Consider the following 24223-nt stretch of genomic DNA (forward strand, 5'->3'; position numbering starts at 1 on the left):
TTATATTCTAGGTTCTTCAAAGTAGCCACCTTTTGCTTTGCTGACTGCTTTGCACACTCTTGGCATTCTCTTGATGAGCTTCAAGAGGTAGTCACCGGAAATGGTTTTCACTTCACAGGTGTGCCCTGTCAGGTTTAATAAGTGGGATTTCTTGCCTTATAAATGGGGTTGGGACCATCAGTTGTGTTGTGCAGAAGTCAGGTGGATACACAGCTGATAGTCCTACTGAATAGACTGTTAGAATTTGTATTATGGCAAGAAAAAAGCAGCTAAGTAAAGAAAAACGAGTGGCCATCATTACTTTAAGAAATGAAGGTCAGTCAGTCCGAAAAATTGGGCAAACTTTGAAAGTGTCCCCAAGTGCAGTTGCAAAAACCATCAAGCTCTACAAAGAACCTGGCTCACATGATGTCATGGGTGTGTCGCCACGAAGATCGTCGCGACTACACAGCCTGACTTCTCGCAGCTGAGTTTTTGGTGCTTTGTGTTTTTTGGTTGTGAGGGAGTTAATTCTCTCTCTCTGTGCTTGACGAGGCTCAGCCTCGCCCAGCTGCAGTTAATGCTGCAGTATTGGGATTCCTTCAAATACCTGCTGGTCTGATAGGGAAGTTGTCGGTGAAAGCATTTCTTGCAGACCTTCAGAGCGGATCGTTGTTAGGTGGAGTTCGGAGCGAGGAGTATGCGGTGTGGTTTGTTCCCTTCCTCCCTTTATCATTTATCTCCTAACCTGTTGTTGTTCCCTCTGTAATTGTGGTGTTAGTTTTTGTATGCAAGGTGGTTTTTGGTTTTCCCCTTGTACTGTCTCGTTTGTCTAGTACTGTGTTTTGGGCATTTTCTATCCTGTTCCCCATTGTTGTGATCGGGGTCCTTCTCAGGACTAGATTACTTAGGTTCAGGGATATTCAGGAGTTTAGGGTTACGCTGGCGGCCTGGACCTCTGTACCATTAACAGTACCTCCAGGTTGAGGGATTAGTCAGGGCCCCCATCTAGGGTCAGCTCAGGCCCCTGACCCCCCTGTACGCTGAGACAGCGTGACATTTTCACCGACCGACAAAAAAAAAAAAAAGAAAAAAAAAGATTTTTTTATTTTTTTTTTCCAACCACCATGGATCCAGTAGCCAGTCTAGCTCGGCAGTTGCAGAGTTTGTCCATGGAGTTGGCGGACGTTAAGTCCAAGGTTTTGTGTCCTCTGGAGCAAGCCGGACCAGAACCTAAAGTAGTTCTCCCTGACAGGTTCACTGGGGGGCGGGACAAGTTTTTTGTTTTCCGGGAGGCATGCAAGTTGTACTTTCAGCTGCGGCCTCGGTCAGCGGGGAGTGAGGAGCAAAGGGTGGGAATTGTCATCTCGCTCCTACAAGGGGACCCACAATCTTGGGCGTTCTCTCTTCCCCCGGGCTCCCCGACTCTCCAGTCAGTGGATAGGTTTTTCGCTGCTCTGGGACTCGTATATGATGACCCAGATCTGATCTCCCTTGCTGAATCTAAGTTACGTAGGATCCACCAGGGAGATCGTCCGGCGGAGGAATTCTGTTCTGAGTTCCGTAGGTGGGCCACGGACACCCAGTGGAATGACCCGGCTCTTAGGAGCCAGTTTTGTCAAGGGTCATCTGACAAATTAAAGGATGTGTGGGCACAGTATGACCCTCCCGCCTCACTGGAAGCCGCTATGGCCCTTGCTATTCGCACTGACAGACTGCTTCGGGAGAGGTGCGGGATAACTCCGCCCCCTGGGATGACTCCACCTCCTACAAGGTCTCCTCATATGGAGGTTCCCCGGTCAGTCCAGAGGAGCCTATGCAGTTAGGAGGGACATCTTTCCGGGGGAGGGGACCGGCGGTGCACCACAAGACTGGAAGGTGCTTCTTCTGCGGGAGAAAGGGACATTTTATTGGGGGGTGTCCATCCCGTCCTTTGCAGAATAAAGAGTCGTCGGAAAACTATTGATCCCAGGTTGTGTGGGGGACGGCAATCTGGGAGTAGGTATTTCGTCCCTAGGTTCGTCTCAGTTTCTCGTACCGGCGGAGGTGGTGGTGGGTACGAGAACTGAGAGGATATCTGTTCTTCTAGATAGTGGGGCTGGGGCTAATCTGGTGGACGCTCGGTTTGCCCGGGTTCAAGGTATGCTATTGAATATGTTGGCTAAACCCATCCCCATATTTTCGATCGACGCCAGGCCTCTCGGTCAGGGAAGTTTTTTGCAAGTGGTGCATAATGTAAATCTTCAAGTGGGGGCGATACATAAAGAACTGTTGTCTTGTTACGTGTTGGAGGGTCTTCCCACTCCTATTGTGTTGGGCCTTCCTTGGTTAACTAAGCATAATCCGGTTATTAATTGGCAATCCAGGGAGATAAGCTAATGAAGTGAATTCTGTAATAAAAACTGCATGAATGCGGTCATCGGTGCTGTCACTCCTAGGGTCTTACCTCCATTTCTGGCGGACTTTGAGGATGTATTCTCGGAGAAAGGGTGTCAGGAACTACCTCCTCATCGCGTGTATGACTGTTCTGTAAAATTGCTCCCTGGGGCCAAGTTACCTAAATCTAGGTTGTATAACCTATCTGGTCCGGAGAGGCAGGCCATGAAGGATTATATTTCTGAAAGTCTGGCTAAGGGGCATATTAGACCTTCATCTTCCCCGGTGGCCGCGGGGTTCTTCTTTGTGAAGAAGAAAGATGGAGGCCTACACCCTTGCCTGGATTTCCGTGAACTTAATTGGATTACGGTCCGAGATCCGTATCCACTCCCACTTATCCCCGATCTCTTTAATCAGATCGTGGGCGCCAAATGGTTCTCTAAGTTGGATCTCAGGGGGGCCTACAATCTGATTAGGATAAAGGAGGGGGATGAGTGGAAGACGGCGTTTAACTCTCCGGAGGGGCATTATGAGAATCTTGTCATGCCATTCGGTCTGACTAATGCCCCGGCGGTGTTCCAACACTTTGTTAATGACATTTTTCGCCGCCTGGTGGGTCAGTTTGTGGTCATATATCTGGATGACATCTTAATTTACTCGCCTGATCTTGTGTCTCATCAGGAGCATGTTAGGCAGGTGTTACAGATCTTGCAGGATAATAAACTGTATGCCAAATGGGAGAAGTGTGTGTTTGCCGTACAGGAACTCCAGTTTTTAGGTTTCCTGGTGTCAGCGTCCGGTTTTCGTATGGACCCAGGGAAAGTGCGGGCAGTTCTTGAGTGGGATCTGCCAGAGAATCTTAAGGCACTACAACGTTTCCTGGGGTTTGCTAATTATTACCGGAAATTCATTCGTAATTTCTCATCCATGGTTAAACCTCTCACAGACATGACAAAAAAGGGGACGGATTTTTCTAGGTGGTCTGACAAGGCTTGTCAAGCATTCTCCTCCTTGAAAAAATGTTTTGCCTCAGCACCCATACTCATTCAACCTGATGCGTCACTGCCGTTCATTGTAGAGGTAGACGCTTCTGAGGTAGGGGTGGGAGCAGTTTTGTCACAAGGTTCGTCCCCTGGTAAGTGGCGTCCGTGCGCTTTTTTTCTCCAAAAAATTGTCGTCCGCTGAGAGGAATTACGATGTCGGCAATAGGGAACTCTTGGCTATTAAGTTAGCTTTTGAGGAGTGGCGCCATTTTTTGGAGGGGGCAGTCCATCCGGTCACCGTCATCACTGATCACAAGAACCTGCTTTATCTGGAGTCCGCAAAACGTCTGAATCCCAGACAAGCCAGGTGGTCGTTGTTTTTTACCAGGTTTAATTTTGTCGTTACATATCATCCTGGGTCAAAAAATGTGAAGGCGGATGCCTTATCTCGTAGTTTCCCTGGGGCCGGGAATACGGATGATCCGGTTCCTATCCTTCAAGAGGGGGTGGTGGTGTCGGCAGTATGCTCTGAGCTTGAGGAGGAGGTATTGGAGGCTCAGGGGGAAGCCCCTGTTGGACCTCCAGGGAGACTGTTTGTTCCAGATCAGCTACGACAAAAGGTGATCGAGGCATACCATAACTCAGCTTTGGCAGGACACCCAGGGAGTAAAGCAACTGTGGATCTCCTCTCGCGTCGGTTTTGGTGGCCTAACTTACATAAGGAGGTGGTAACTTTTGTTGCGTCCTGTGGGGTTTGTGCACGCTCTAAGACCCCACATACCCGTCCGTCTGGGGCCCTCTTACCTTTGAAGATCCCGGAGCGTCCTTGGACTCATCTGTCTATGGACTTTATTACGGACCTCCCGCCGTCCTCGGGTAAAACGGTCATACTCGTTGTAGTAGACAGGTTCAGCAAGATGGCACATTTTATCGCTCTTCCTGCTCTTCCTAATGCTAAAACTCTTGCGCAGCTGTTCATTGGAGAGATTGTGAGGCTTCACGGGGTACCCTCCGATGTGGTGTCGGATCGGGGGTCTCAGTTTGTGTCCAAATTCTGGAAGGCTTTTTGTACTCGGTGGGGGATGCATTTATCGTTCTCATTGGCTTTTCATCCTCAGACCAATGGTCAGACGGAACGTCTGAACCAGAGTTTGGAGACATATCTCCGGTGTTTTGTGTCAGAGAACCAGGAGGACTGGGCTTCTTTCTTACCTCTGGCGGAGTTTGCTCTTAATAATAGGCGGAGCGAATCCACTGGTAAGTCCCCGTTTTTTGGGGCATATGGTTTTCACCCCCAGTTTTGTACTTTCAGTAGAGGGGGCTCTTCGGGGGTTCCTGAGGAGGAACGATTTTCGTCATCACTCGCTTCAGTATGGAGAGGGGTACTGAATAATCTGAGTACTATGGGGAACCGATACAAACGTATGGCTGATAGGAGGAGAGTGTCTGGTCCGGACCTAAGTGTGAACGATCGGGTATGGTTGTCTACCAAGAATATTAAACTCAAGGTTCCCTCCTGGAAACTGGGTCCCAGGTTCATCGGGCCGTACAGGATCAGTTCTATAATTAATCCGGTGGCATTCCGTCTTGACCTCCCCCCCTACGTTTAAAATTCATAACGTGTTCCACAGATCTTTGCTTAAGAGGTATGTGGCGCCAATGATACCGTCACCTTTACCTCCTCCTCCAGTGGTGGTCAATGGAAATTTGGAGGTTCAGGTATCGAAAGTCATCGATTCACGTTTTAGTCGCCGGTCCCTTCAGTACCTGGTTCATTGGAAAGGGTATGGTCCTGAGGAGAGAATGTGGGTTCCTGCGTCAGATATTAACGCAGACCGGTTAATTTGGGCCTTCCACACGACTCACCCGGATAAACCTGGCCCTGAGGGTCCGGAGGCCCCTCGTAGAAGGGGGGGTACTGTCATGGGTGTGTCGCCACGAAGATCGTCGCGACTACACAGCCTGACTTCTCGCAGCTGAGTTTTTGGTGCTTTGTGTTTTTTGGTTGTGAGGGAGTTAATTCTCTCTGTGCTTGACGAGGCTCAGCCTCGCCCAGCTGCAGTTAATGCTGCAGTATTGGGATTCCTTCAAATACCTGCTGGTCTGATAGGGAAGTTGTCGGTGAAAGCATTTCTTGCAGACCTTCAGAGCGGATCGTTGTTAGGTGGAGTTCGGAGCGAGGAGTATGCGGTGTGGTTTGTTCCCTTCCTCCCTTTATCATTTATCTCCTAACCTGTTGTTGTTCCCTCTGTAGTTGTGGTGTTAGTTTTTGTATGCAAGGTGGTTTTTGGTTTTCCCCTTGTACTGTCTCGTTTGTCTAGTACTGTGTTTTGGGCATTTTCTATCCTGTTCCCCATTGTTGTGATCGGGGTCCTTCTCAGGACTAGATTACTTAGGTTCAGGGATATTCAGGAATTTAGGGTTACGCTGGCGGCCTGGACATCTGTACCATTAACAGTACCTCCAGGTTGAGGGATTAGTCAGGGCCCCCGTCTAGGGTCAGCTCAGGCCCCTGACCCCCCTGTACGCTGAGACAGCGTGACACATGAGGACTGCCCCAGGAAAGGAAGACCAAGAGTCACCTCTGCTTCTGAGGATAAATTTATCCGAGTCACCAGCCTCAGAAATCGCAGGTTAACAGCAGCTCAGATTAGAGACCAGGTCAATGCCACACAGAGTTCTAGCAGCAGACACATCTCTTCAACAACTGTTAAGAGGAGACTTTGTGCAGCAGGCCTTCATGGTAAAATAGCTGCTAGGAAACCACTGCTAAGGACAGGCAACAAGCAGAAGAGACTTGTTTGGGCTAAAGAATACAAGGAATGGACATTAGACCAGTGGAAATCTGTGCTTTGGTCTGATGAGTCCAAATTTGAGATCTTTGGTTCCAACCACCGTGTCTTTGTGCGACGTAGAAATGGTGAATTGATGGACTCTACATGTCTGGTTCCCACCGTGAAGCATGGAGAAGGAGGTGTGATGGTGTGGGGGTGCTTTGCTGGTGACACTGTTGGGGATTTATTCAAAATTGAAGGCATACTGAACCAGCATGGCTACCACAGCATCTTGCAGCGGCATGCTATTCCATCCGGTTTGCGTTTAGCTGGACCATCATTTATTTTTCAACAGGACAATGACCCCAAACACACCTCCAGGCTGTGTAAGGGCTATTTGACCAAGAAGGAGAGTGATGGGGTGCTACGCCAGATGACCTGGCCTCCACAGTCACCAGACCTGAACCCAATCGAGATGGTTTGGGGTGAGCTGACCGCAGAGTGAAGGCAAAAGGGCCAACAAGTGCTAAGCATCTCTGGGAACTCCTTCAAGATTGTTGGAAGTCCATTTCTGGTGACTACCTCTTGAAGCTCATCAACAGAATGCCAAGAGTGTGCAAAGCAGTCATCAAAGCAAAAGGTGGCTACTTTGAAGAACCTCGAATATAAGACATATTTTCAGTTGTTTCACAGTTTTTTGTTAAGTATATAATTCCACATGTGTTAATTCATAGTTTTGATGCCTTCAGTGTGAATGTACAATTTTCAAAGTCATGAAAATACAGAAAAATCTTTAAATGAGAAGGTGTGTCCAAACTTTTGGTCTGTACTGTATATGGCCACCCACTCCTGGTTTTGGCTTACAAATACTGATGTAAAGTACTGACAAAATATTAAACGTGTGAACGTGGCCTAAAAAGAACAGAACATGTCCAAGATTTGGAGAATTTACTAAATTCTTCATACTACCTAATACTTTGGCCCAGAGAAAAATATGTGGTACCCTAATTAATCCTTTACCAATCCCATATCTGCAATTTGGTAATTAAAAAATTGGAGTAAAATGAAAACATCCTTCTTCACTCTAACAACTTTCTGAGCTCTCCCCACACCATAATCAAGGGGACTTCTTTTTTGCTCCAATAAATCTCTGACAATTCAATTGTTTACTGTAGAAGCTAAACAGGCAATTTTTTTTAATAATGTCCTATTGCCAAAATATTTTATAGCAAAAAAATGCCCCCAAAGTGTCCTTATCCTTTAAGCTATGACTGATGGCAATAGGTAACTGAGTTTGTTTTGTTCACAACTTTTTCATGGTCTATTATTTTCAACCAAATGTATATATTTGTATCTGTGTATTCCTTCTTCAGACCACAGAAAGCTTGGAAATCTGACAGTGACGGTGAAGAAAACGTTCCCATCTCCAAATGCCCTACAAGTTCTCTACCAGCGCATGAAATATGAATATGAGTTTTATAACTACGTCAAAGAACAATTTCATTTGGTGAAGCGAAAATTTGGGCTTAAATCACATGTTAAAACCACAAACAGTCAAGAAATCTCTGTCCCAGTACCCATTCCTATGGAAACAGAAGAGCCCATAGAAGATGAAGAGGAGCAAGATGATGAGAAGTGGTTAGAGGACATTTACAAAAGATGATACCCCAGTTGTAGCCTCACAACTATGTTGATAATGTCTAGATCCATTTCTTAAGCTTTTTTTTATTGTTCAAAAAAATTCTTAAGGAACATGGTTAATGCGAAACTGCATTAACTCTTTCCCACATGTTGGGTATTAGGGAAATACTTGTGCCCGATTTTGCGGGTTGTGTTTACTTTGAATTTTATGTTCAGCGAGATTACTAGGAGTGCTGAGGAATAAGAGATACAGCACAAGGACTAGAGCTTTTTGCCAGTATTTGCAGGAAAGTTGTATTAGTTTTATCAGCATTTGCAGAATGATGAATGTATTGGAGAGATACATTGTGACGTACTCTGCCTTTGTTCATATGATGTTTTGCACTTACATTGTGTTACACAGCAGTTGTAGCCAATGCAATCCAGGAGCTTCAAGCACACTTCTACAGATAGGAGAGCTATGTCATGCTTTTATATGTCCTTTTCTTTGTCATCAGAGAAACACTTGCACAGAAAAGGAAATTGTACTCATTGCTTTCAATGGGTGCTTTCAATATTATAACTAAATAGGGACCCCAGAGAACTCCAGAACTTTGTCTGCTTAGCAGACCAATTTTTAATAATAATTGAATAATTAAGAGCAGCATTTTTGTTAATATGGCCTAGACAGCGTAAACACTTGAGGTGACATGCACAATGGACTGACTTCTCATTGAACCACATGCTGAATTATTTATGGCTGTATGACCTGTACCACTTTACTTTTTAAGCACTTAAATATGACTCCTCCCCCCTTCTCCCAGGTTGAACTAAACCTAAGACCTTATTTTTTTAAAATGTATGCTAATACATTGAGAATTATTGTGATTTTTAGAAGCCATTTTTTTAAGAATCATACAGTATCTCATGCCCTGAGGTGTATACGTTTACATCCATTTCCATAAAACAGGGTAGGCAACCTTATCGGGAACCTGAGAGCAAGATTTACTTCCATAAAATGTTACGAGTTCTGTGTCAGACTCCTTGTGACATTTGTAACCGTGCCCTTATTATAACTACGTGGGGGTGTTTTTGCTACAGTATTGAAGTTTAATACTGATACTTCTCCCCGTACTAGTCTGGGAGCGCCATCACTCATCTCTGCACATCGCTGGCATCATGCCCCCCAGCAGTGTGATTGTATGATAAATTAGCGTGTACAGAGAGAACAGGGAGGAGGAGAACAAGTCATCCCTCTGCTCCTCCTCCCTGTTCCCTCTGCACACACTGGTCACGCTGTGGGAGGCATGATGCCAGCGAAGTGCGGAGATGAGAGACGGCACTCCCAGACTAGTCCGGGGACAGAAGCACCGATATTAACCTTCAATATTGCAGTAAGTACAAAAACACATAGTTATAATGAGGACATTGCACCAAACATTAGGAGGCTGGTACAACAGTCCTAACACTTTATAGGGGTAAATCTTGCTGTCAGGTTCACTCTAAATAAATAGAGAACTACTGTTGGAACTCGGGAGGAACTTGAGATTTACTTGGTAATGAGTTCTGACAGGACTGTGGGGGAAAATGGTGTTTACCTTTGCAGAGGCTTTGGTATGGTCTTAAAATGCTTTGTTCCTGGATGGACACTTCTTTATCAATTAAATTAAGCTTTACAGAGCATGCAGAAGAAAATATCACTGATAGAGGCAGTAACAGGCGGAATATGTCCAGGCACTCACAGCTAACATTGTCTCAGGTGGGAATCCCTTTCCTCATCTTATCCATTCCGTTTAGACCACAAAGCTTTTTTTCAGATTTCTCCGTCATCCTTTCCACCTTCTTAAAACACACTGCCCATACTAGCGCTTTAACAGTGCCATTCTGCTGCTGCCCTTAATACTGTGCCTGCTGTACTGCCTAGTGCCGCACCAATGCTGCGCTGCAAAGATAATAGTTACCTAACCATAGTCACGCCAAAAAAGTCATACTTGTTTATTGAACTATTCGACACGTCACATATGACTGTACAGGTGTATAGATGATGTAGTGAAAATTTGCGCCTTCCCACATGATTTAAAAGTTTACCCACTTAATTATAGCCCACAAACATTGAAAAATACAGTGTCAGATGTTGCTCAGAAATGCCCAGTTTTAAAAAAAATGTGTGTGTGTGTATATATATATATATATATATATATATATATATATATATATATATATATTACAGTTATATGAAAAAGTTTGGGCACCCCTATTAATCTTAAGCTTAATGTTTTTTAAAAATTGGTGTTTTTGCAACAGCTATTTCAGTTTGATATATGTAATAACTGTTTGACACAGTAATGTTTCTGCCTTGAAATGAGGTTTATTGTACTAACAGAAAATGTGCAATCTGTATTCAAACAAAATTTGACAGGTGCATAAGTATGGGCACCCTTATCATTTTCTTGTTTTAAATACTCCTACCTACTTTTTACTGACTTACTAAAGCCCTTTTTTTGGTTTTGTAACCTCATTGAGCTTTGAACTTCATAGCCAGGTGTATGCAATCATGAGAAAAGCTACTTAAAGTGGCCACTTGCAAGTTGTTCTCCTGTTTGAATCTCCTCTGAAGAGTGGCATCATGGGCTCCTCAAAACAACTGTCAAATGATCTGAAAACAAAGATTATTCAACATAGTTGTTCAGGGGAAGGATACAAAAAGCTGTCTCAGAGATTTAACCTGTCAGTTTCCACTGTGAGGAACATAGTAAGGAAATGGAAGAACACAGGGACAGTTCTTGTTAAGGCCAGAAGTGGCAGGCCAAGAAAAACATCAGAAAGGCAGAGAAGAAGAATGGTGAGATCAGTCAAGGACAATCCTCAGACTACCTCCAGAGAGCTGCAGCATCAACTTGCTGCAGATGGTGTCACTGTGCATCGGTCAACTATACAACACACTTTGCACAAGGAGAAGCTGTATGGGAGAGTGATGCGAAAGAAGCCGTTTCTGCAAGCACGCCACAAACAGAGTCGGCTGAGGTATGCAAAAGCACATTTGGAGAAGCCAATTTCTTTTTGGAAGAAGGTCCTGTGGACTGATGAAACCAAGATTGAGTTGTTTGGTCATCCAAAAAGGCGTTATGCATGGCGGCAAAAAAACACAGCATTCCAAGAAAAACACTTGCTACCCACAGTAAAATTTGGTGGAGGTTCCATCATGCTTTGGGGCTGTGTGGCTAATGCCGGCACCGGGAATCTTGTTAAAGTTGAGGGACGCATGGATTCCACTCAGTATCAGCAGATTCTTGACAACAATGTTCAAGAATCAGTGATAAAGTTGAAGTTGCGCAGTGGATGGATCTTTCAGCAAGACAATGATCCAAAACACCGCTCCAAATCTACTCAGGCATTCATGCAGAGGAACAATTACAATGTTCTGGAATGGCCATCCCAGTCCCCAGACCTGAATATCATTGAACATCTGTGGGATCATTTGAAGAGGGCTGTCCATGCTCGGCGACCATCAAACTTAACTGAACTGGAATTGTTTTGTAAAGAGGAATGGTCAAAAATACCTTCATCCAGGATCCAGGAAATCATTAAAAGCTACAGGAAGCGACTAGAGGCTGTTATTTTTGCAAAAGGAAGATCTACTAAATATTAATGTCACTTTTCTGGTGAGGTGCCCATACTTATGCACCTGTCAAATTTTGTTTGAATGCAGATTGCACATTTTCTGTTAGTACAATAGACCTCATTTCAAGGCAGAAACATTACTGTGTCCAACAGTTATTACATATATCAAACTGAAATAGCTGTTGCAAAAACACCAATTTTTTAAAAACATTAAGCTTAAGATTAATAGGGGTGCCCAAACTTTTTCATATAACTGTATATATACACTGCTCAAAAAAATAAAGTGAACACTTAAACAACACAATGTAACTCCAAGTCAATAACACTTCTGTGAAATCTACCTGTCCGGTTATGAAGCAACACTGATTGTGAATCAGTTTCTCCTGCTGTTGTACAAATGGAACAGACAACTGGTAGAAATGATTGGCAATTAGCAAGATACCCCCTTTAAAGGAGTGGTTCTGCAGGTGGTGACCACAGACCATTTCTCTGTTCTCATCCTTTTTGGCTGTTGTTTTGGTCACTTTTTCATTTTGCCATTGCTCTCACCCCTAGAGGTACAGTAGCATGAGGCGGTGTCTACAGTACAACCCACAGAAGTTGCTCAGGTAGTGCTGTTCATCCAGGATGGCACATCAGTGCGAGCTGTGACAAGAAGGGTAGCTGTGTCTATCAGCACAGTGTCCAGAGCATGGAGCAGATACCAGGAGATGTGGAGGGAGCCATAGGAGGGCAAGAACCCAACAGCAGGACCGTTACCTCCTCTTTTGTGCAAGGAGGAACAGGAGGAGCACTGCCAGAGCCCTGCAAAATGACCTCCAGCAAACCACAAATGTGCATGTGTCTGCACAAACGGTTAGAAACCGACTCCATGAGGGTGGTATCAGGGCCCGACGTCCACAGATGGGGGGTTGTGCTCACAGCCCAACACCGTGCAGGATGCTTGGCATTTGCCACTAGGATTGACAAAGTCGCCACTGGCGCCCTGTGCTCTTCACAGATGAAAGCAGGTTCACATTGAGCACATGTGACAGACGTGACAGAGTCTGGAGATGCCATGGAGAGCGATCTGCTGCCTGCAACATCCTTCAGCATGACCGGTTTTGCAGTGGGTCAGTAATGGTGTGGGGTGGCATTTCTTTGGAGGGCCGCACAGCCCTCCATGTGCTCGCCAGAGGTAGCCTGACTGCCATTAGGTACCGAGATGAGATCCTCAGACCCCTTGTGAGACCATATGCTGATGCGGTTGGCCCTGGGTTCCTCCTAATGCAGGACAATGCCAGACCTCATGTGGCTGGAGTGTGTCAGCAGTTCCTGCAAGACGAAGGCATGGAAGTTATGGGCTGGCTCACCCGTTCCCCTGACCTGAATTCGATTGAGCACATCTGGGACATCATGTCTCGCTCCATCCACCAATGTCACGTTGCACCACAGACTGTCCAGGAGTTGGCTGATGCTTTAGTCCAGGTCTGGGAGGAGATCCCACAGGAGACCATCCGCAACCTCATCAGGAGCATGCCCAGGCGTTGTAGGGAGGTCATACAGGCACGTGGAGGCCACACACAATACTGAGCCTCATTTTGACTTGTTTTAAGGACGTTACATCAAAGTTGGATCAGCCTGTAGTGTGTTTTTCCACTTTAATTTTGGGGGTGACTCCAAATCCAGGCCTTCATTGGTTAATAAATGTGATTTCCATTGATGATTTTTGTGTGATTTTGTTTTCAGCACATTCAACTTTGTACAGAACAAAGTATTCAATGAGAATATTTCATTCATTCAGATCTAGGATGTGTTATTTGAGTGTTCCTTTATTTTTTTGAGCAGTGTATATATATATATATATTTATACTACGCAGAATACTTTTCCTGCAGGATGTCCCTGCATAGTGTAGTGTTAACTTGCTGTTCTATACAGCAGACAAAATGGTGTTCCAATGCCTGCCTTAGGTGAATTGAGCCCCTTTTGTACCTGCAGCTTTGCCGACATAGATGGCAAACGTAGGACTCGAACATGATGTGAGCAGAACCTTTGATTTCCTGCAGTGTTGCATAGAGATAATCTGACTAAAAGATGGTAAGGCTATGATTATAGCATTATCACTACCTGACAAAACTTCAAAACAGCTTTTTTTATCATGTGCAGTATTTTTTAGTTGGAAGTCTGATATACAGGTTTGCTCATATGCTCCCTCATTAACTGCTATTTTGAGAACTGAAGAACTGTTCCCTGTCATATACCCACTTACACATATTTACATCTATGATAACAACTTTTGTTTTATACCAGTTTTCATCTGGCATAGTTTTGAATACTTTGGAAAAATTAAGATTTATGACATCCTATGACTCACCCCACTCGAATCTAGAACTAATCTTCTCACAGAACCACAGAGGTCAGATTGATCCCTCAAAAACCTATACCCTTCAAAACCTTGGCGTCACCAAGTTTGGGTACACTGACCTAGGCTTGGGAGCTTTCTCTTCCTACAAGTGGCAGTGCTCACGCCAGTTTCTAAGATATATCTGTTGTACAGATTTAGTTTATTGATATGAGGTTAAGCAAAGCTGTACAGTTCTTGTGTGTTTGCTGAACTTAGTATTACTTTGGCTATTTTTACATGGGTAACTTGAGTGTGTTTTTACTGTATATTTTCATGAAAGATGGCAACTTATATGTGGAAAATGTAAGAGACACAAGCACTTAAGGGGGAATTTTTCAAGAGTTTTTTTCAACTTTAAGGCCACAGCCCCACTATCAGTATTCGGTCAGTATTTTTTCTCAGGAGTGGGAGCCAAAACCAGGTGAGGAACAATCAGAGAAAAGGTATAATAGAAACAAGTCACCAATTCTGCATTTATCACCCACTCCTGGTTTTGTCTCCCACTCCTGAGAAAAAATACTGATAGTGGGGCCGTGTCCTTAGAGTGTAAAAATGTTACAAATGTTTGCATACTCCACATTTACGCCCAGAAATCCAACTTTTACCCCTCTCACTATTTTAAAAAATGGCGGATGAAGATGTGTGGACAACTGCACTTTAACAGATTTACTATAATTTTTTACAGAAATTGGCTTAAATTATTTTAGTGCGAATGAATGCTTGCTGCATCTTACTAGTCCCCCCTCATATCAGTATAGACTGGAATATAACCTGCCAGTGTAAGTAAATCTCCCCCAGCAGATAACCACAGTAAGCAATGGAGAGCTGCTGTGAGATGACACGAGCTGGGAAAGTATTGGGCCTCATTCAGATGTCAGGTTTTCCATCAGTGTGCTGGATCAGATGCACATCAGTGTTTGCTCAGTGTTTCCATTATTACTATCAGTGTTTCATTAGTTTTCTACTGCAAGAAAAAAGCTTCTCATAGCAAAGTCAGTGAAAGATTGACATCACTAGGATACAACTAGGATCCCATGCATTCACACATCTGTGTCTAACCATCCAAGGGAAACGCACCAATTTTTTTCTCAGGTGTCATCCTAGTTGCATCCATTTTTTCTTCATCCTCCATCTTCTCACTGTAGCAGATTGACAGTCTGAACTTCTTTATCCATTAACTGTTAATAATGTATCACTTAAAAATGGTTGAAACTAGGATGGATCTCTGAAGTACAAAGTCTGTCTACACCATGTCATCATGGATCACCATAGACTTTAATGGGCAATTCTGATCTGCAAAACAGATGAGAGGACGACATACTCTGAGTCTCACAGACTGGAAACATGGATCCAATTTCTAAAACTGATCTGTATTGATTAATGAAGCTGTATGTGTCAGTGTGCTCTCCGATAGAAACTCCAGGAAAAAATACTAGGACTTCTCACCTGCATGTGTGAATATAGCCTTAGTCTGCAGTCTGAGTTTTTCACAGACCCATAGACGTGCATTGTCAAATTTAATCCGTGACTCCGATCAATAACAGACAAGTATTGATTTTCAATGATTTTTTTTGTGGACTCTTGGTCCACAAAGAAATCCACAGACATGTGAACGGCTAATTAGACTATAATGGGTAGGTGTTCTATCTGTGACCAACACGTATGTGAAAAAAGGGCGTTTGAATTATGCCTCATTCACAAACCATCTATCTGGGCTATAGAAAAAGCAAGAGGATCCATGTGGCATAAAAGATTCAAGCTTTATCCCATCTTATTAAAAAACTGCAGGATATCCATACATTTGTAAAAATATGTATAAACTTCAGAAGTATGGACATGTTTTTACAAATGTATGGATATCCTGCAGTTTTTTAATAAGATGGGATAAAGCTTGAATCTTTGATGAATTCACGCCACATTGACCCTTTTGCTTTTTCTATGTTTTTGCCGGTGGTCGCAGACCAGGTTCCAAGTGAGCTAATCCGGAGCTGCCATATCATTTCATACACGGAGAGGTTCATCGATCTGGGCTGTTTGTGTTGCGTGTAAGAACTAGTCCCTATTGCTCATTGCACCATTTTTAGATTTTGGCTTTGTTTGTTTGGGTGTTTTGAATTAGGAAAACATGTTTTAGGAAGTGTTCTCAAACTGTTTCTATGAAAAGTCAACACCTGTAAAAATTGTGTGAACACATTATTGTGTGCTCTTTGTGGGGGTGAACAAACCTAAATTCCCATTCACTCACAGATGGCAATTGGCTGATGCTTTTTTGTTAATGCCATAAATATCTATGCACAGGTACATGTGTGAACTGCTTCTAATGAAATGCTGGCTGCAGAATTCACTGAGTACAAACTGGAAAGTTGTTGTTTTTTACAGATTATAATGCTATACGCTTTGTTTAGGTTTGGTTGTCACAGAGTCCATTTTCTGTAGCCGATTTTCTGATGATCCCTAGGAGATAAAGCTACACCTTAGGAAGCGTGAAATGGCAACCGCCTCCCTCATTGTAGTGACTTCCTGCAGGGTTTCAGAAAAAACTAGTTAGAGATAGAAACATCCATATTCGGCTTGGCTCGACAGGTTTCTCACTATATGCGAATAGACTGAGAGCTGATCTGGACTCTTTCTTAAACATTGTTTTCTTTGAAATTTTCCAGTTTCAGAGTTAAACACAGTTCACCACATGTTGATGTTTCAGGATGGCCATGGTTAAGGCATCATAAAACGGTTGAAAGGTTCCTTTTAACAAAAAAGAAATCTTTCATTCAATGTTCATCTAAAGTTTAGTGCCGGTCAGTCACACTCATCCTGAGAGCCTGTTCTAGATGCTTTACCAAAACTGCATTCAGAATTATTTTTTCCTGGACATAAGACTATTAGAATATTCTGCTTTGTAATTTGTTCATTATTGCATTACTGCCTGATCAATGAGTTATAGTGGGTTACAGGTTATCAATACAAGTACTCAAACTACCAAGAATGCAGAGAGCACTTGACAGTAGACACTTTGGAACATATGTCTTAAAATAGGAGCATATAATGCCTGATCAGATAGTTCTGTTAAAGGGACACAGTCACCAGGTTTTTTCCCACTAATCTGAGAGACCCTGATTCCAGCGATGTATCACTTGCAGGGCAGCTTGCTGTCATTTTGATAAAATCACTGTTTTATTTGCTGCAGATCTAGCAGTTCTCTTTATGTTGAGCTCTGTATGACCCAGCCCACACCACACCACTGATTGTCAGCTTTCTGCCTATGCACAGTGTACACAGAAATCTGGCAAGTGGGGGCGGGGTTTTACAGAGCTCCTGAATACACTCGACTACCTGGCAGCAGGTATACTACTCCTCTAGTGATAATCTCCCACTAATAAAACAAATTTTTATCAATACTACACTAAGCAGCCTAATATGTGATACATGCCTGGAATCAGGGTCTCCATCTCTACATTATGCTGCTCTCAAAATAAGTAGCAAAAACCTGGTGAGAGATTACTTTGAAGTGGGAGATTTTGTAAACTGATGTTATGCAGGATTATAATTTCTACCCTGTTGGTGCTGTGGTTTTCCTTTTTCACACAGGTGGGTTAGTCACATGTACACTTAACCTGTCATATGTGTGCTAATAAATAAGTTCCATACACATTTCTCTGCTACTTTCTGTGTAATAAAGGTTTGTCTAATTACCAATTAGAATATTGGATGTAAAAAGCTTTTGTGTTAAAAAACAAACAAACAACTAATTAAATAATGTATTATGAAGAGGACAGATATTTAATACAATGTAACATTTTCTAAAAAAAATCAGAATCCATAGAAAAATAGCAATTCTGTAACAATTGAGATGACATATTTTGACCAAGGAAAGTACATCATCTTACATGTTTATGTAAAATTTTACCTAATGTATTATAGTTTATGAATAAATGTACATAGAAAAGAAAGTTGGTAATATAATGAAAATAATTTTATTTGGAAAATATTTCTGTTTTATGCCCTAAAACTGCTTGTTCTTCCATTTTGTTGTGAGGTGTAAAACAAACATTTGTCACTTACCTACATTTACACTGTCTTCTAATAATATAAGTATTAACAGTCTGTGGCATCATCAAGGTACTTCTTTTTCTTTTACATGGCACATATTCATCTTTCACCCTGTTGCTCTTTAGAGTTGTTTATCTTGATATATAAAATTTACAGTTCAATATAATTTAAAAATATAAAAATAAATTAATATAAAAAAAATTGTGGAGTTGTGCACGTTTCATATTCTGATAGGAGATGCATATACATTGGACTTGTAACGTCTTATGTCTACTGGGATATTTACAAACCTCTGTGTAATTCCATTACCTTGTGGCCTTCGTAGGTTCTGTGAATGTGTGATTGGCTGATTTTCTGCCATTTAACGGCAGATGCATTGATAATGGTTTTTCCAATCTAAATAATATTTTCTGAAGAGCTTGTACTGTTAATGTGCACTTTTTTCGGGAGTGTACACCTACTGGAGGCGGACACTCAGGTGCAGTAGCCTATGTCTGATTTCAGACGTATGCCCCGACGGGACACAGAACGCAAAATGAAAGCACCCTTACCCATCTGGAAGTTAATATTCTGGAGCAGTAAATTGCAACACTGAGGGCAATTCACAATCTTGAGACGAGCATTCTCACTGAGAAAGCAATTAGTGGCATAGAAATGGAGTAGAGAAGTGGCTCAGGAGGAGTATGTTGACCCAGAAATCCATGGGATCGGGGCTCAGGGTCTATGTTTGAGAAAAGTAGCATTCTATGTACAACTGAACCTAGCTGTTCAGATGGGACAACTCTGCTTGTTGATGTGCATCAATTTTTGCACTGGCGGATAAACTATCTGGTCCGTCATGTCATATATATTGTAATTGGTGCTGCTGCCTCAGATATTTGTAAATTTTTTATTGAAGTTGATGACCTCAACTCCTTGTCATCCCTGTATGGTTCCCAGTTTTTTTTCCACATTCAGAATTATACTCTTCATTGTCATCCATGATTCTACTGACAGATGTCTCGGTGTGGGAAATGACCAGCACTCCTTGCCGCCCCACTTGATTCCCACCCCAAGGTTTTCCCTGACTCAAAGTGCCACTACTACGGACAGTGTCCCTACCATCTCGGCTCTTACAGCCTGCAGCGCAGATTGGCATAAGGGAGTGTTTTGTTCAATTAAAGGACTTTTTTCTGTGTGTGTCTTTATTACTTTTTACTTGCTAGGTTAGTAATGGGGGTGCCTAATAGACACCTCTCCATTACTACCCCCTGGGCTTGATGTCAACTGACATTACAAAGCTGACATCAACCCCAAAACTATCACCCTGCTTGCCAATGCACCAGAGCAAGCGAGAAGAGCTAAGGCTAAGCGGCAGACTTGGAGCATTTAATGGATGCGTCATTTCTGGGGTGGCTGAGGACTGGTGTTATTCTTTTGAGAGGGGGCAATATCCCTTTTAATAACCAGTGAAGGCTATGCAGACAGCTGGGAAGCTTTATGTTTATTGCCCCCTTCCCAGAATATTAACACCAGCCCCCAGCTGTCTGCTTTCCCTCAGCTGGGTATTAAAAATAATGGGGACCCCACGCCATTTTTTCATTTGATTATTAGCTAAATACATGTACAGTAAGCTACACAAGCACTGCACTAATTATATATCACACTGAGATCTTTACTACTATGCACAGGCTCCGGCTGGTGACACTCTCATCGGCTTCGCCTGCTCTCGCTGCTATCAGCTAGACCAGGCATACACTGATGAGACTGGTGCTCATCAGCCGATGACTGACCGGTGGTAGCCTTTTCATCTCCGGTCACAGCTGCTGGCTCACATGCTGTTCTCTGTGTGACAGCGTGGGAACCGCAGCGCTGTGACTGGCGATAACATCAGTAAGGTTACTGCTCATCAGAGCCGATGTTTCTTGTGCTGTCACACAGATGACAGAATGGGAACCGCTGGATGTTCAGGCCTCCTATTCATTTGAATGGGACCCGGGTTCGAGAACCATTCTGGTACATGAACCAAACTTTTTTATAAAGTTCGGCCGAACCCGACGGACCCGAACGTCCACGACTCCGCTCAATCCCTACTGGTTTGCAATTCTACTAATTAATAAACAATTATAATTGGCTTTTTAACAAACCATAAAAATGATACCTTTATTTAGGGAGCAGGAACAGATTAGGTATTTTTAATGTGTAAAAGCAATGGTTTTTCAAGTCTTTAAAGAATCTTCCCAATTTTTTGTGCAGTTTCATGTTCGTGTACTCTGAAGAGGGTATGTTTGCCAGCAGCAGTGAAGTATTGTTAAACTACTCACTGGACAAGTACTGTATAGTACAATAGATGTGAGTGAGTGTCTAGCGGCAGTAGCAACAGTACTGGCAGCAACAACAGCACAGAGTAGAATAGGATGGGGCAGGAAGAGGCATGTCTGGCAGTGTAGGACCAGTTCTGACAGCAGAAGTACAGTATTAAGATGTGAAGACTTTCCACAGTGGGAAACCAGGAGATGTGTGACTGGAGTGGCTGTCTAGCAGCAGTGATGGCAGTGAGAGCCGCATGGAATAAAAATATGACTTGGCAAGCAGGGAGATACCTGGCCATCAATAGCTGCCCCAGCAGCAGCAGTACAGTATAGCACTATGGGCAGCATGTAGATGTGTTACCGATATGGTTGTCTAGTGGTGGTGGTGGCAGCGGCAGAAGCTGCACTGTCTAAAAGTATGACAGAGCAGGCATGGAGATGTCTGGCCATCAATGAAAAAAAGCTATAAAAACACAGTGGGCAGGCAGGAGAGACGTGGCTGACGTTGCTGTCAAGCGGCAGTGGCGGAAGCCACAAAATAGTAAAATACGATGGCGCAGGCAAGAAGATGTAAGTTTTGTTTCTTCTTTTTTTTTCTGCTAAATTTAGTAATTTCTCATTTGCCAGTTGAACTTCTCTCCCCTTCCCTATTTCCTTATTGGTTTAAACATACCTGTGGGCGTTCTCATATGTAATTGTGATCTATTTTAGGCCTTTAAAAACCCATCTGTTGTCATGTTTTCCAAATCTGTTTATTTCACTTGAAAAGATGCCAGTACAACGTTGAAAAACATTCTGAATAAAAAAACCTTATTATCATCATTGTTGAAGAATCGATTTACTCCAGCAGTACAGCCCACCTAACATGCTTCATCCAACTGGATCCAATATCTCCTGGAGGATTTATCCACAAGCCACGGGGCAGCAGCAGCTGATTCTCTTCATGCCTACACTGGAGTTGTGCCTGTCACAACTCCACCAGATGAGCGTAACAAGCACTAACACAGTCTTCCTCCATAGGGTATCACACACCCTATTGTGTGCTCTGCTCCCTGCATCAAGATTTGTTCATTTTCACAAGAAGTAGTAGGAGAAAATGGATGCCACAATCTGTAAAGCAATTCCTGAACACGGCAGTACCCAATATGTGGCAGAAAACTGCTGCTTTGACACACAGCAGGGCTCAGAGGGGAAGAAACACTTTGGCTTTTGGAGAGCAAATTTGTCTGATATAGCTTATGAATGCCACTTGCAGAGTCCACTGTCCTCATACATGTTAGCACGGTGTGTAGTGAGACATGTAGCTAAACCCCCTGTCTTCTTAAGAAAAAGGCTGCAAAGTTGTAACATTCTCTTTATTGACAGAAGATTGTGACAGGAAAGGTGTAACTATAAGATGTAATAACGGGGTTATTTCAGAATATATATTATTGTACAGTGCATAGATACAACTAGTCTGCAAAACACAGTATAACATGAAGTAATATACCAGTGACCGGCTCGGACTGGCCTGGCGGGGTGCCGGGAAATTTCCCGGTGGGCCCCGGGCCCCGGGCCCCCTGCAGAGAAGACAGAGGAGAATTAAAAAAAAAAAAAAGTGGTCGCGGGCCCTTTAAGGGCGCGTGCACGCACTCTCACCGCCGCGATGCCCAGGACAGTAGCGGAAGGGGCCTGGGATCAGGACAGCCGAAGAGCAGAGCAGGAGCCGCACTGCAGCGTCACACTCAGCAGACAGGGCCGCACGTCTGCTAAAAGTGACGTCACATCGCGCCCTGCACTGCAGTCTCCGAACCTTAGGAGCACGTCTGTACTGTACAGGTAGTGTAATATTTGTGGGTGTTTGTATGAAATTGATGAATTTGTGTATATGCTGCCTGCATGTGTGTGTGTATATATATGCCTGTGTGTGTGTGTATATGCCTGTGTGTGTGTATATGCATGTGTGTGTGTGTATATGCCTGTGTGTGTATGTGTGTGTATATGCCTGTGTGTATATATATGCCTGTGTGTATATATATGCCTGTGTGTGTATATGCCTGTGTGTGTATATGCCTGTGTGTGTGTATATGCCTGCCTGCGTGTGTGTGTATATGCCTGCATGTGTGTACAGTGTGTGTGTGTGTGTGTGTGTGTGTGGGTATATGCCTGCATGTGTGTGTATATATATACCTGCATATGTGTGTGTAGTATGTGTATATGCCTGCATGTGTGTATGGTGTGTTTATGCCTGCATGCGTGTGTGTGTGTATATGCCTGCATGTGTTTGTGTGTATGTATTTGAGTGCCTGCATGTCTACGTGTGTATATGTGTCTTCACACGTGCACCTGCATTTTTGTGTGTGATTGTCTGAGTGTGTCTGTGCCTGACTGCGTGTGCATTTCTGTGTGTGCTTGCCTGTATGTGTACGTGTCCCCATTTCTGTGAGTATCTGTATCTGCGTGTGTATATTAGGGCTCTTTCACATGTCCTGATATTTACGGGACTTTAGATATCCGTGTCCACCTGTGTGTCATCTGTGTGACACATACTGGCGCTTGGGAATCAATTTACAGTTAGCGCTGTTCCCAAGAGCCGGGTGCTGAGCGCTGCCCTCATCATAGATCCCTGCCGGTGCTGCGATCCGCAGCAGCAGGGTCAATGATGAGAGTAGTAGTCTACTCCCGCCGTGTCCAACTGTAAAAATAGGAATAAAATAAAAAAATCCTTATACTCACCTCTCCTAAGTGTCACCCGCTGTAATCCGTGCGAGTGCTCACGCCGAGGGGAATGACTCCTGCAGCGAGCGGGCCCCAGAGCTGCGCTCAGTGATTGACAGGGCACCACTTGTTGAGCGCAGCTCCGGGGTCCACTATTTTATTCCTATTTTTACAGTTGGACACGGCGGGAGTAGATTACTACCCTAATCATTGACCCTGCTGCTGCTGATTGCAGCGCCGGCAGGGATCTATGATGAGGGCAGCGCTCAGCACCCGGTGCTTGGGAACAGCACTAACTGTCATCAGTGTGCGGGACGTTTTGCGGGAGGTGCAGCAGGTAAAAAACAGACATGTCAGCGTGTTTTGCCCACGGACACCACATGGTCTGTCTGTGGAAAGTGGACACACACTGACATGTGCACATTCATTTGAATGGGTCTGCATGTACCAGTGTCTCTGGTACATGTGGAAACTGTCACCGCACGTACTGACGTGTGAAAGAGCCCTTAGTATGTGTCTGTGTGCGCTTGTTTTCGTGTGTGTAAGCGTTCTTCTGCATGTCTGTGTGCTCTTCCGAAGATTTATTATATTTGGGGAGAGATGGGAGAGAAATTTTAGGAGACATAATGGGGAGATGTGTGAAGAAACAGTATGGTGAACTAGGGGAGGGGTGGGAATGGGTGCGGGAACAGAATGGGGATGTATGAGGAAACAGTATGGAGAGTAGGGGAATAGTGTGAGGAGACAGTATGGAGGGAGAAAAGTGTGAGGTGACACAGCACAGAGACTAGGTAGTGTGGGGGGAAGGTATAGAGATGCGGCAGTATGGGGGGAACAGTGTGAGGGCGCAGCAAGGAGGGAACAGTATGCTGAGGAGGGGGAGTGTGATGAAGGGGCACAGTGTAGAGACTGGGCAGTATAGGGGGGACACAGTGTGAGAGGACAATGTGAAGAGGGGGCCCAGTATGGTAAGGAGAGGACAGTGTGGAGAGCAGGTACCATAAGAGGGGTAGAGTGTATGTCATATTTTGTGCAGGGAGCATTGTAAGAGTTAGGTTTATTCAGGGGTTCAGTGTTGATATTTTTATTCAGGAGCATTATAATGACACTGCTATCTTTAAGGGCATCGTGTCGGGATGTGCTGCGGAAGACCGGAGAAGATGGAAGTCTGCAGAGACGAGCTGTGGATGAGAAAAGTCATCATGGAGACTGGACAAGATGGAGACGAAAAGAAAGAGAACGACTCTAATCAGAGAAGACGTCTCAGGTAAGATACCTGGATGTAAATGTTCATTTGTGATCCTGCCTGTGTCTCATCAGTACTGTGGTTCCTGTATGGTCCGCAGTCTGATGATGACTGATAACTCCCAGTATCTCTATTGTTAACTACATACTGGGAGTTGTAGGTTTATGCGATACAAAGATATATGGGGGTGACCTGACATTACAAA

General features: G+C 43.9%; 1 protein-coding gene across 3 annotated transcripts in view; it reads left to right on the top strand.

The window, feature by feature from the left end:
• The window catches only part of UST (uronyl 2-sulfotransferase), a 445691-nt gene extending 435745 nt beyond the window's left edge, over nt 1-9946 (top strand). Inside the window, exon 8 of one of the 3 annotated variants that reach the window (XM_073671395.1) lies at nt 7486-9946. In XM_073671395.1, the coding sequence (XP_073527496.1) occupies nt 7486-7775 (290 nt within the window). In that variant the 3' untranslated portion in view covers nt 7776-9946. The remainder of the gene's footprint in view (nt 1-7485) is intronic. The other 2 variants (XM_073671393.1, XM_073671394.1) reach the window with 2 other exon arrangements.
• Nucleotides 9947-24223: the final 14277 nt, after the last annotated feature.

The sequence above is a fragment of the Phyllobates terribilis genome, unplaced genomic scaffold (assembly GCF_046119375.1).
Source record: "Phyllobates terribilis strain yellow unplaced genomic scaffold, ASM4611937v1 Scaffold_3__8_contigs__length_932513732, whole genome shotgun sequence".
NCBI classification, from domain to species: domain Eukaryota; kingdom Metazoa; phylum Chordata; class Amphibia; order Anura; family Dendrobatidae; genus Phyllobates; species Phyllobates terribilis.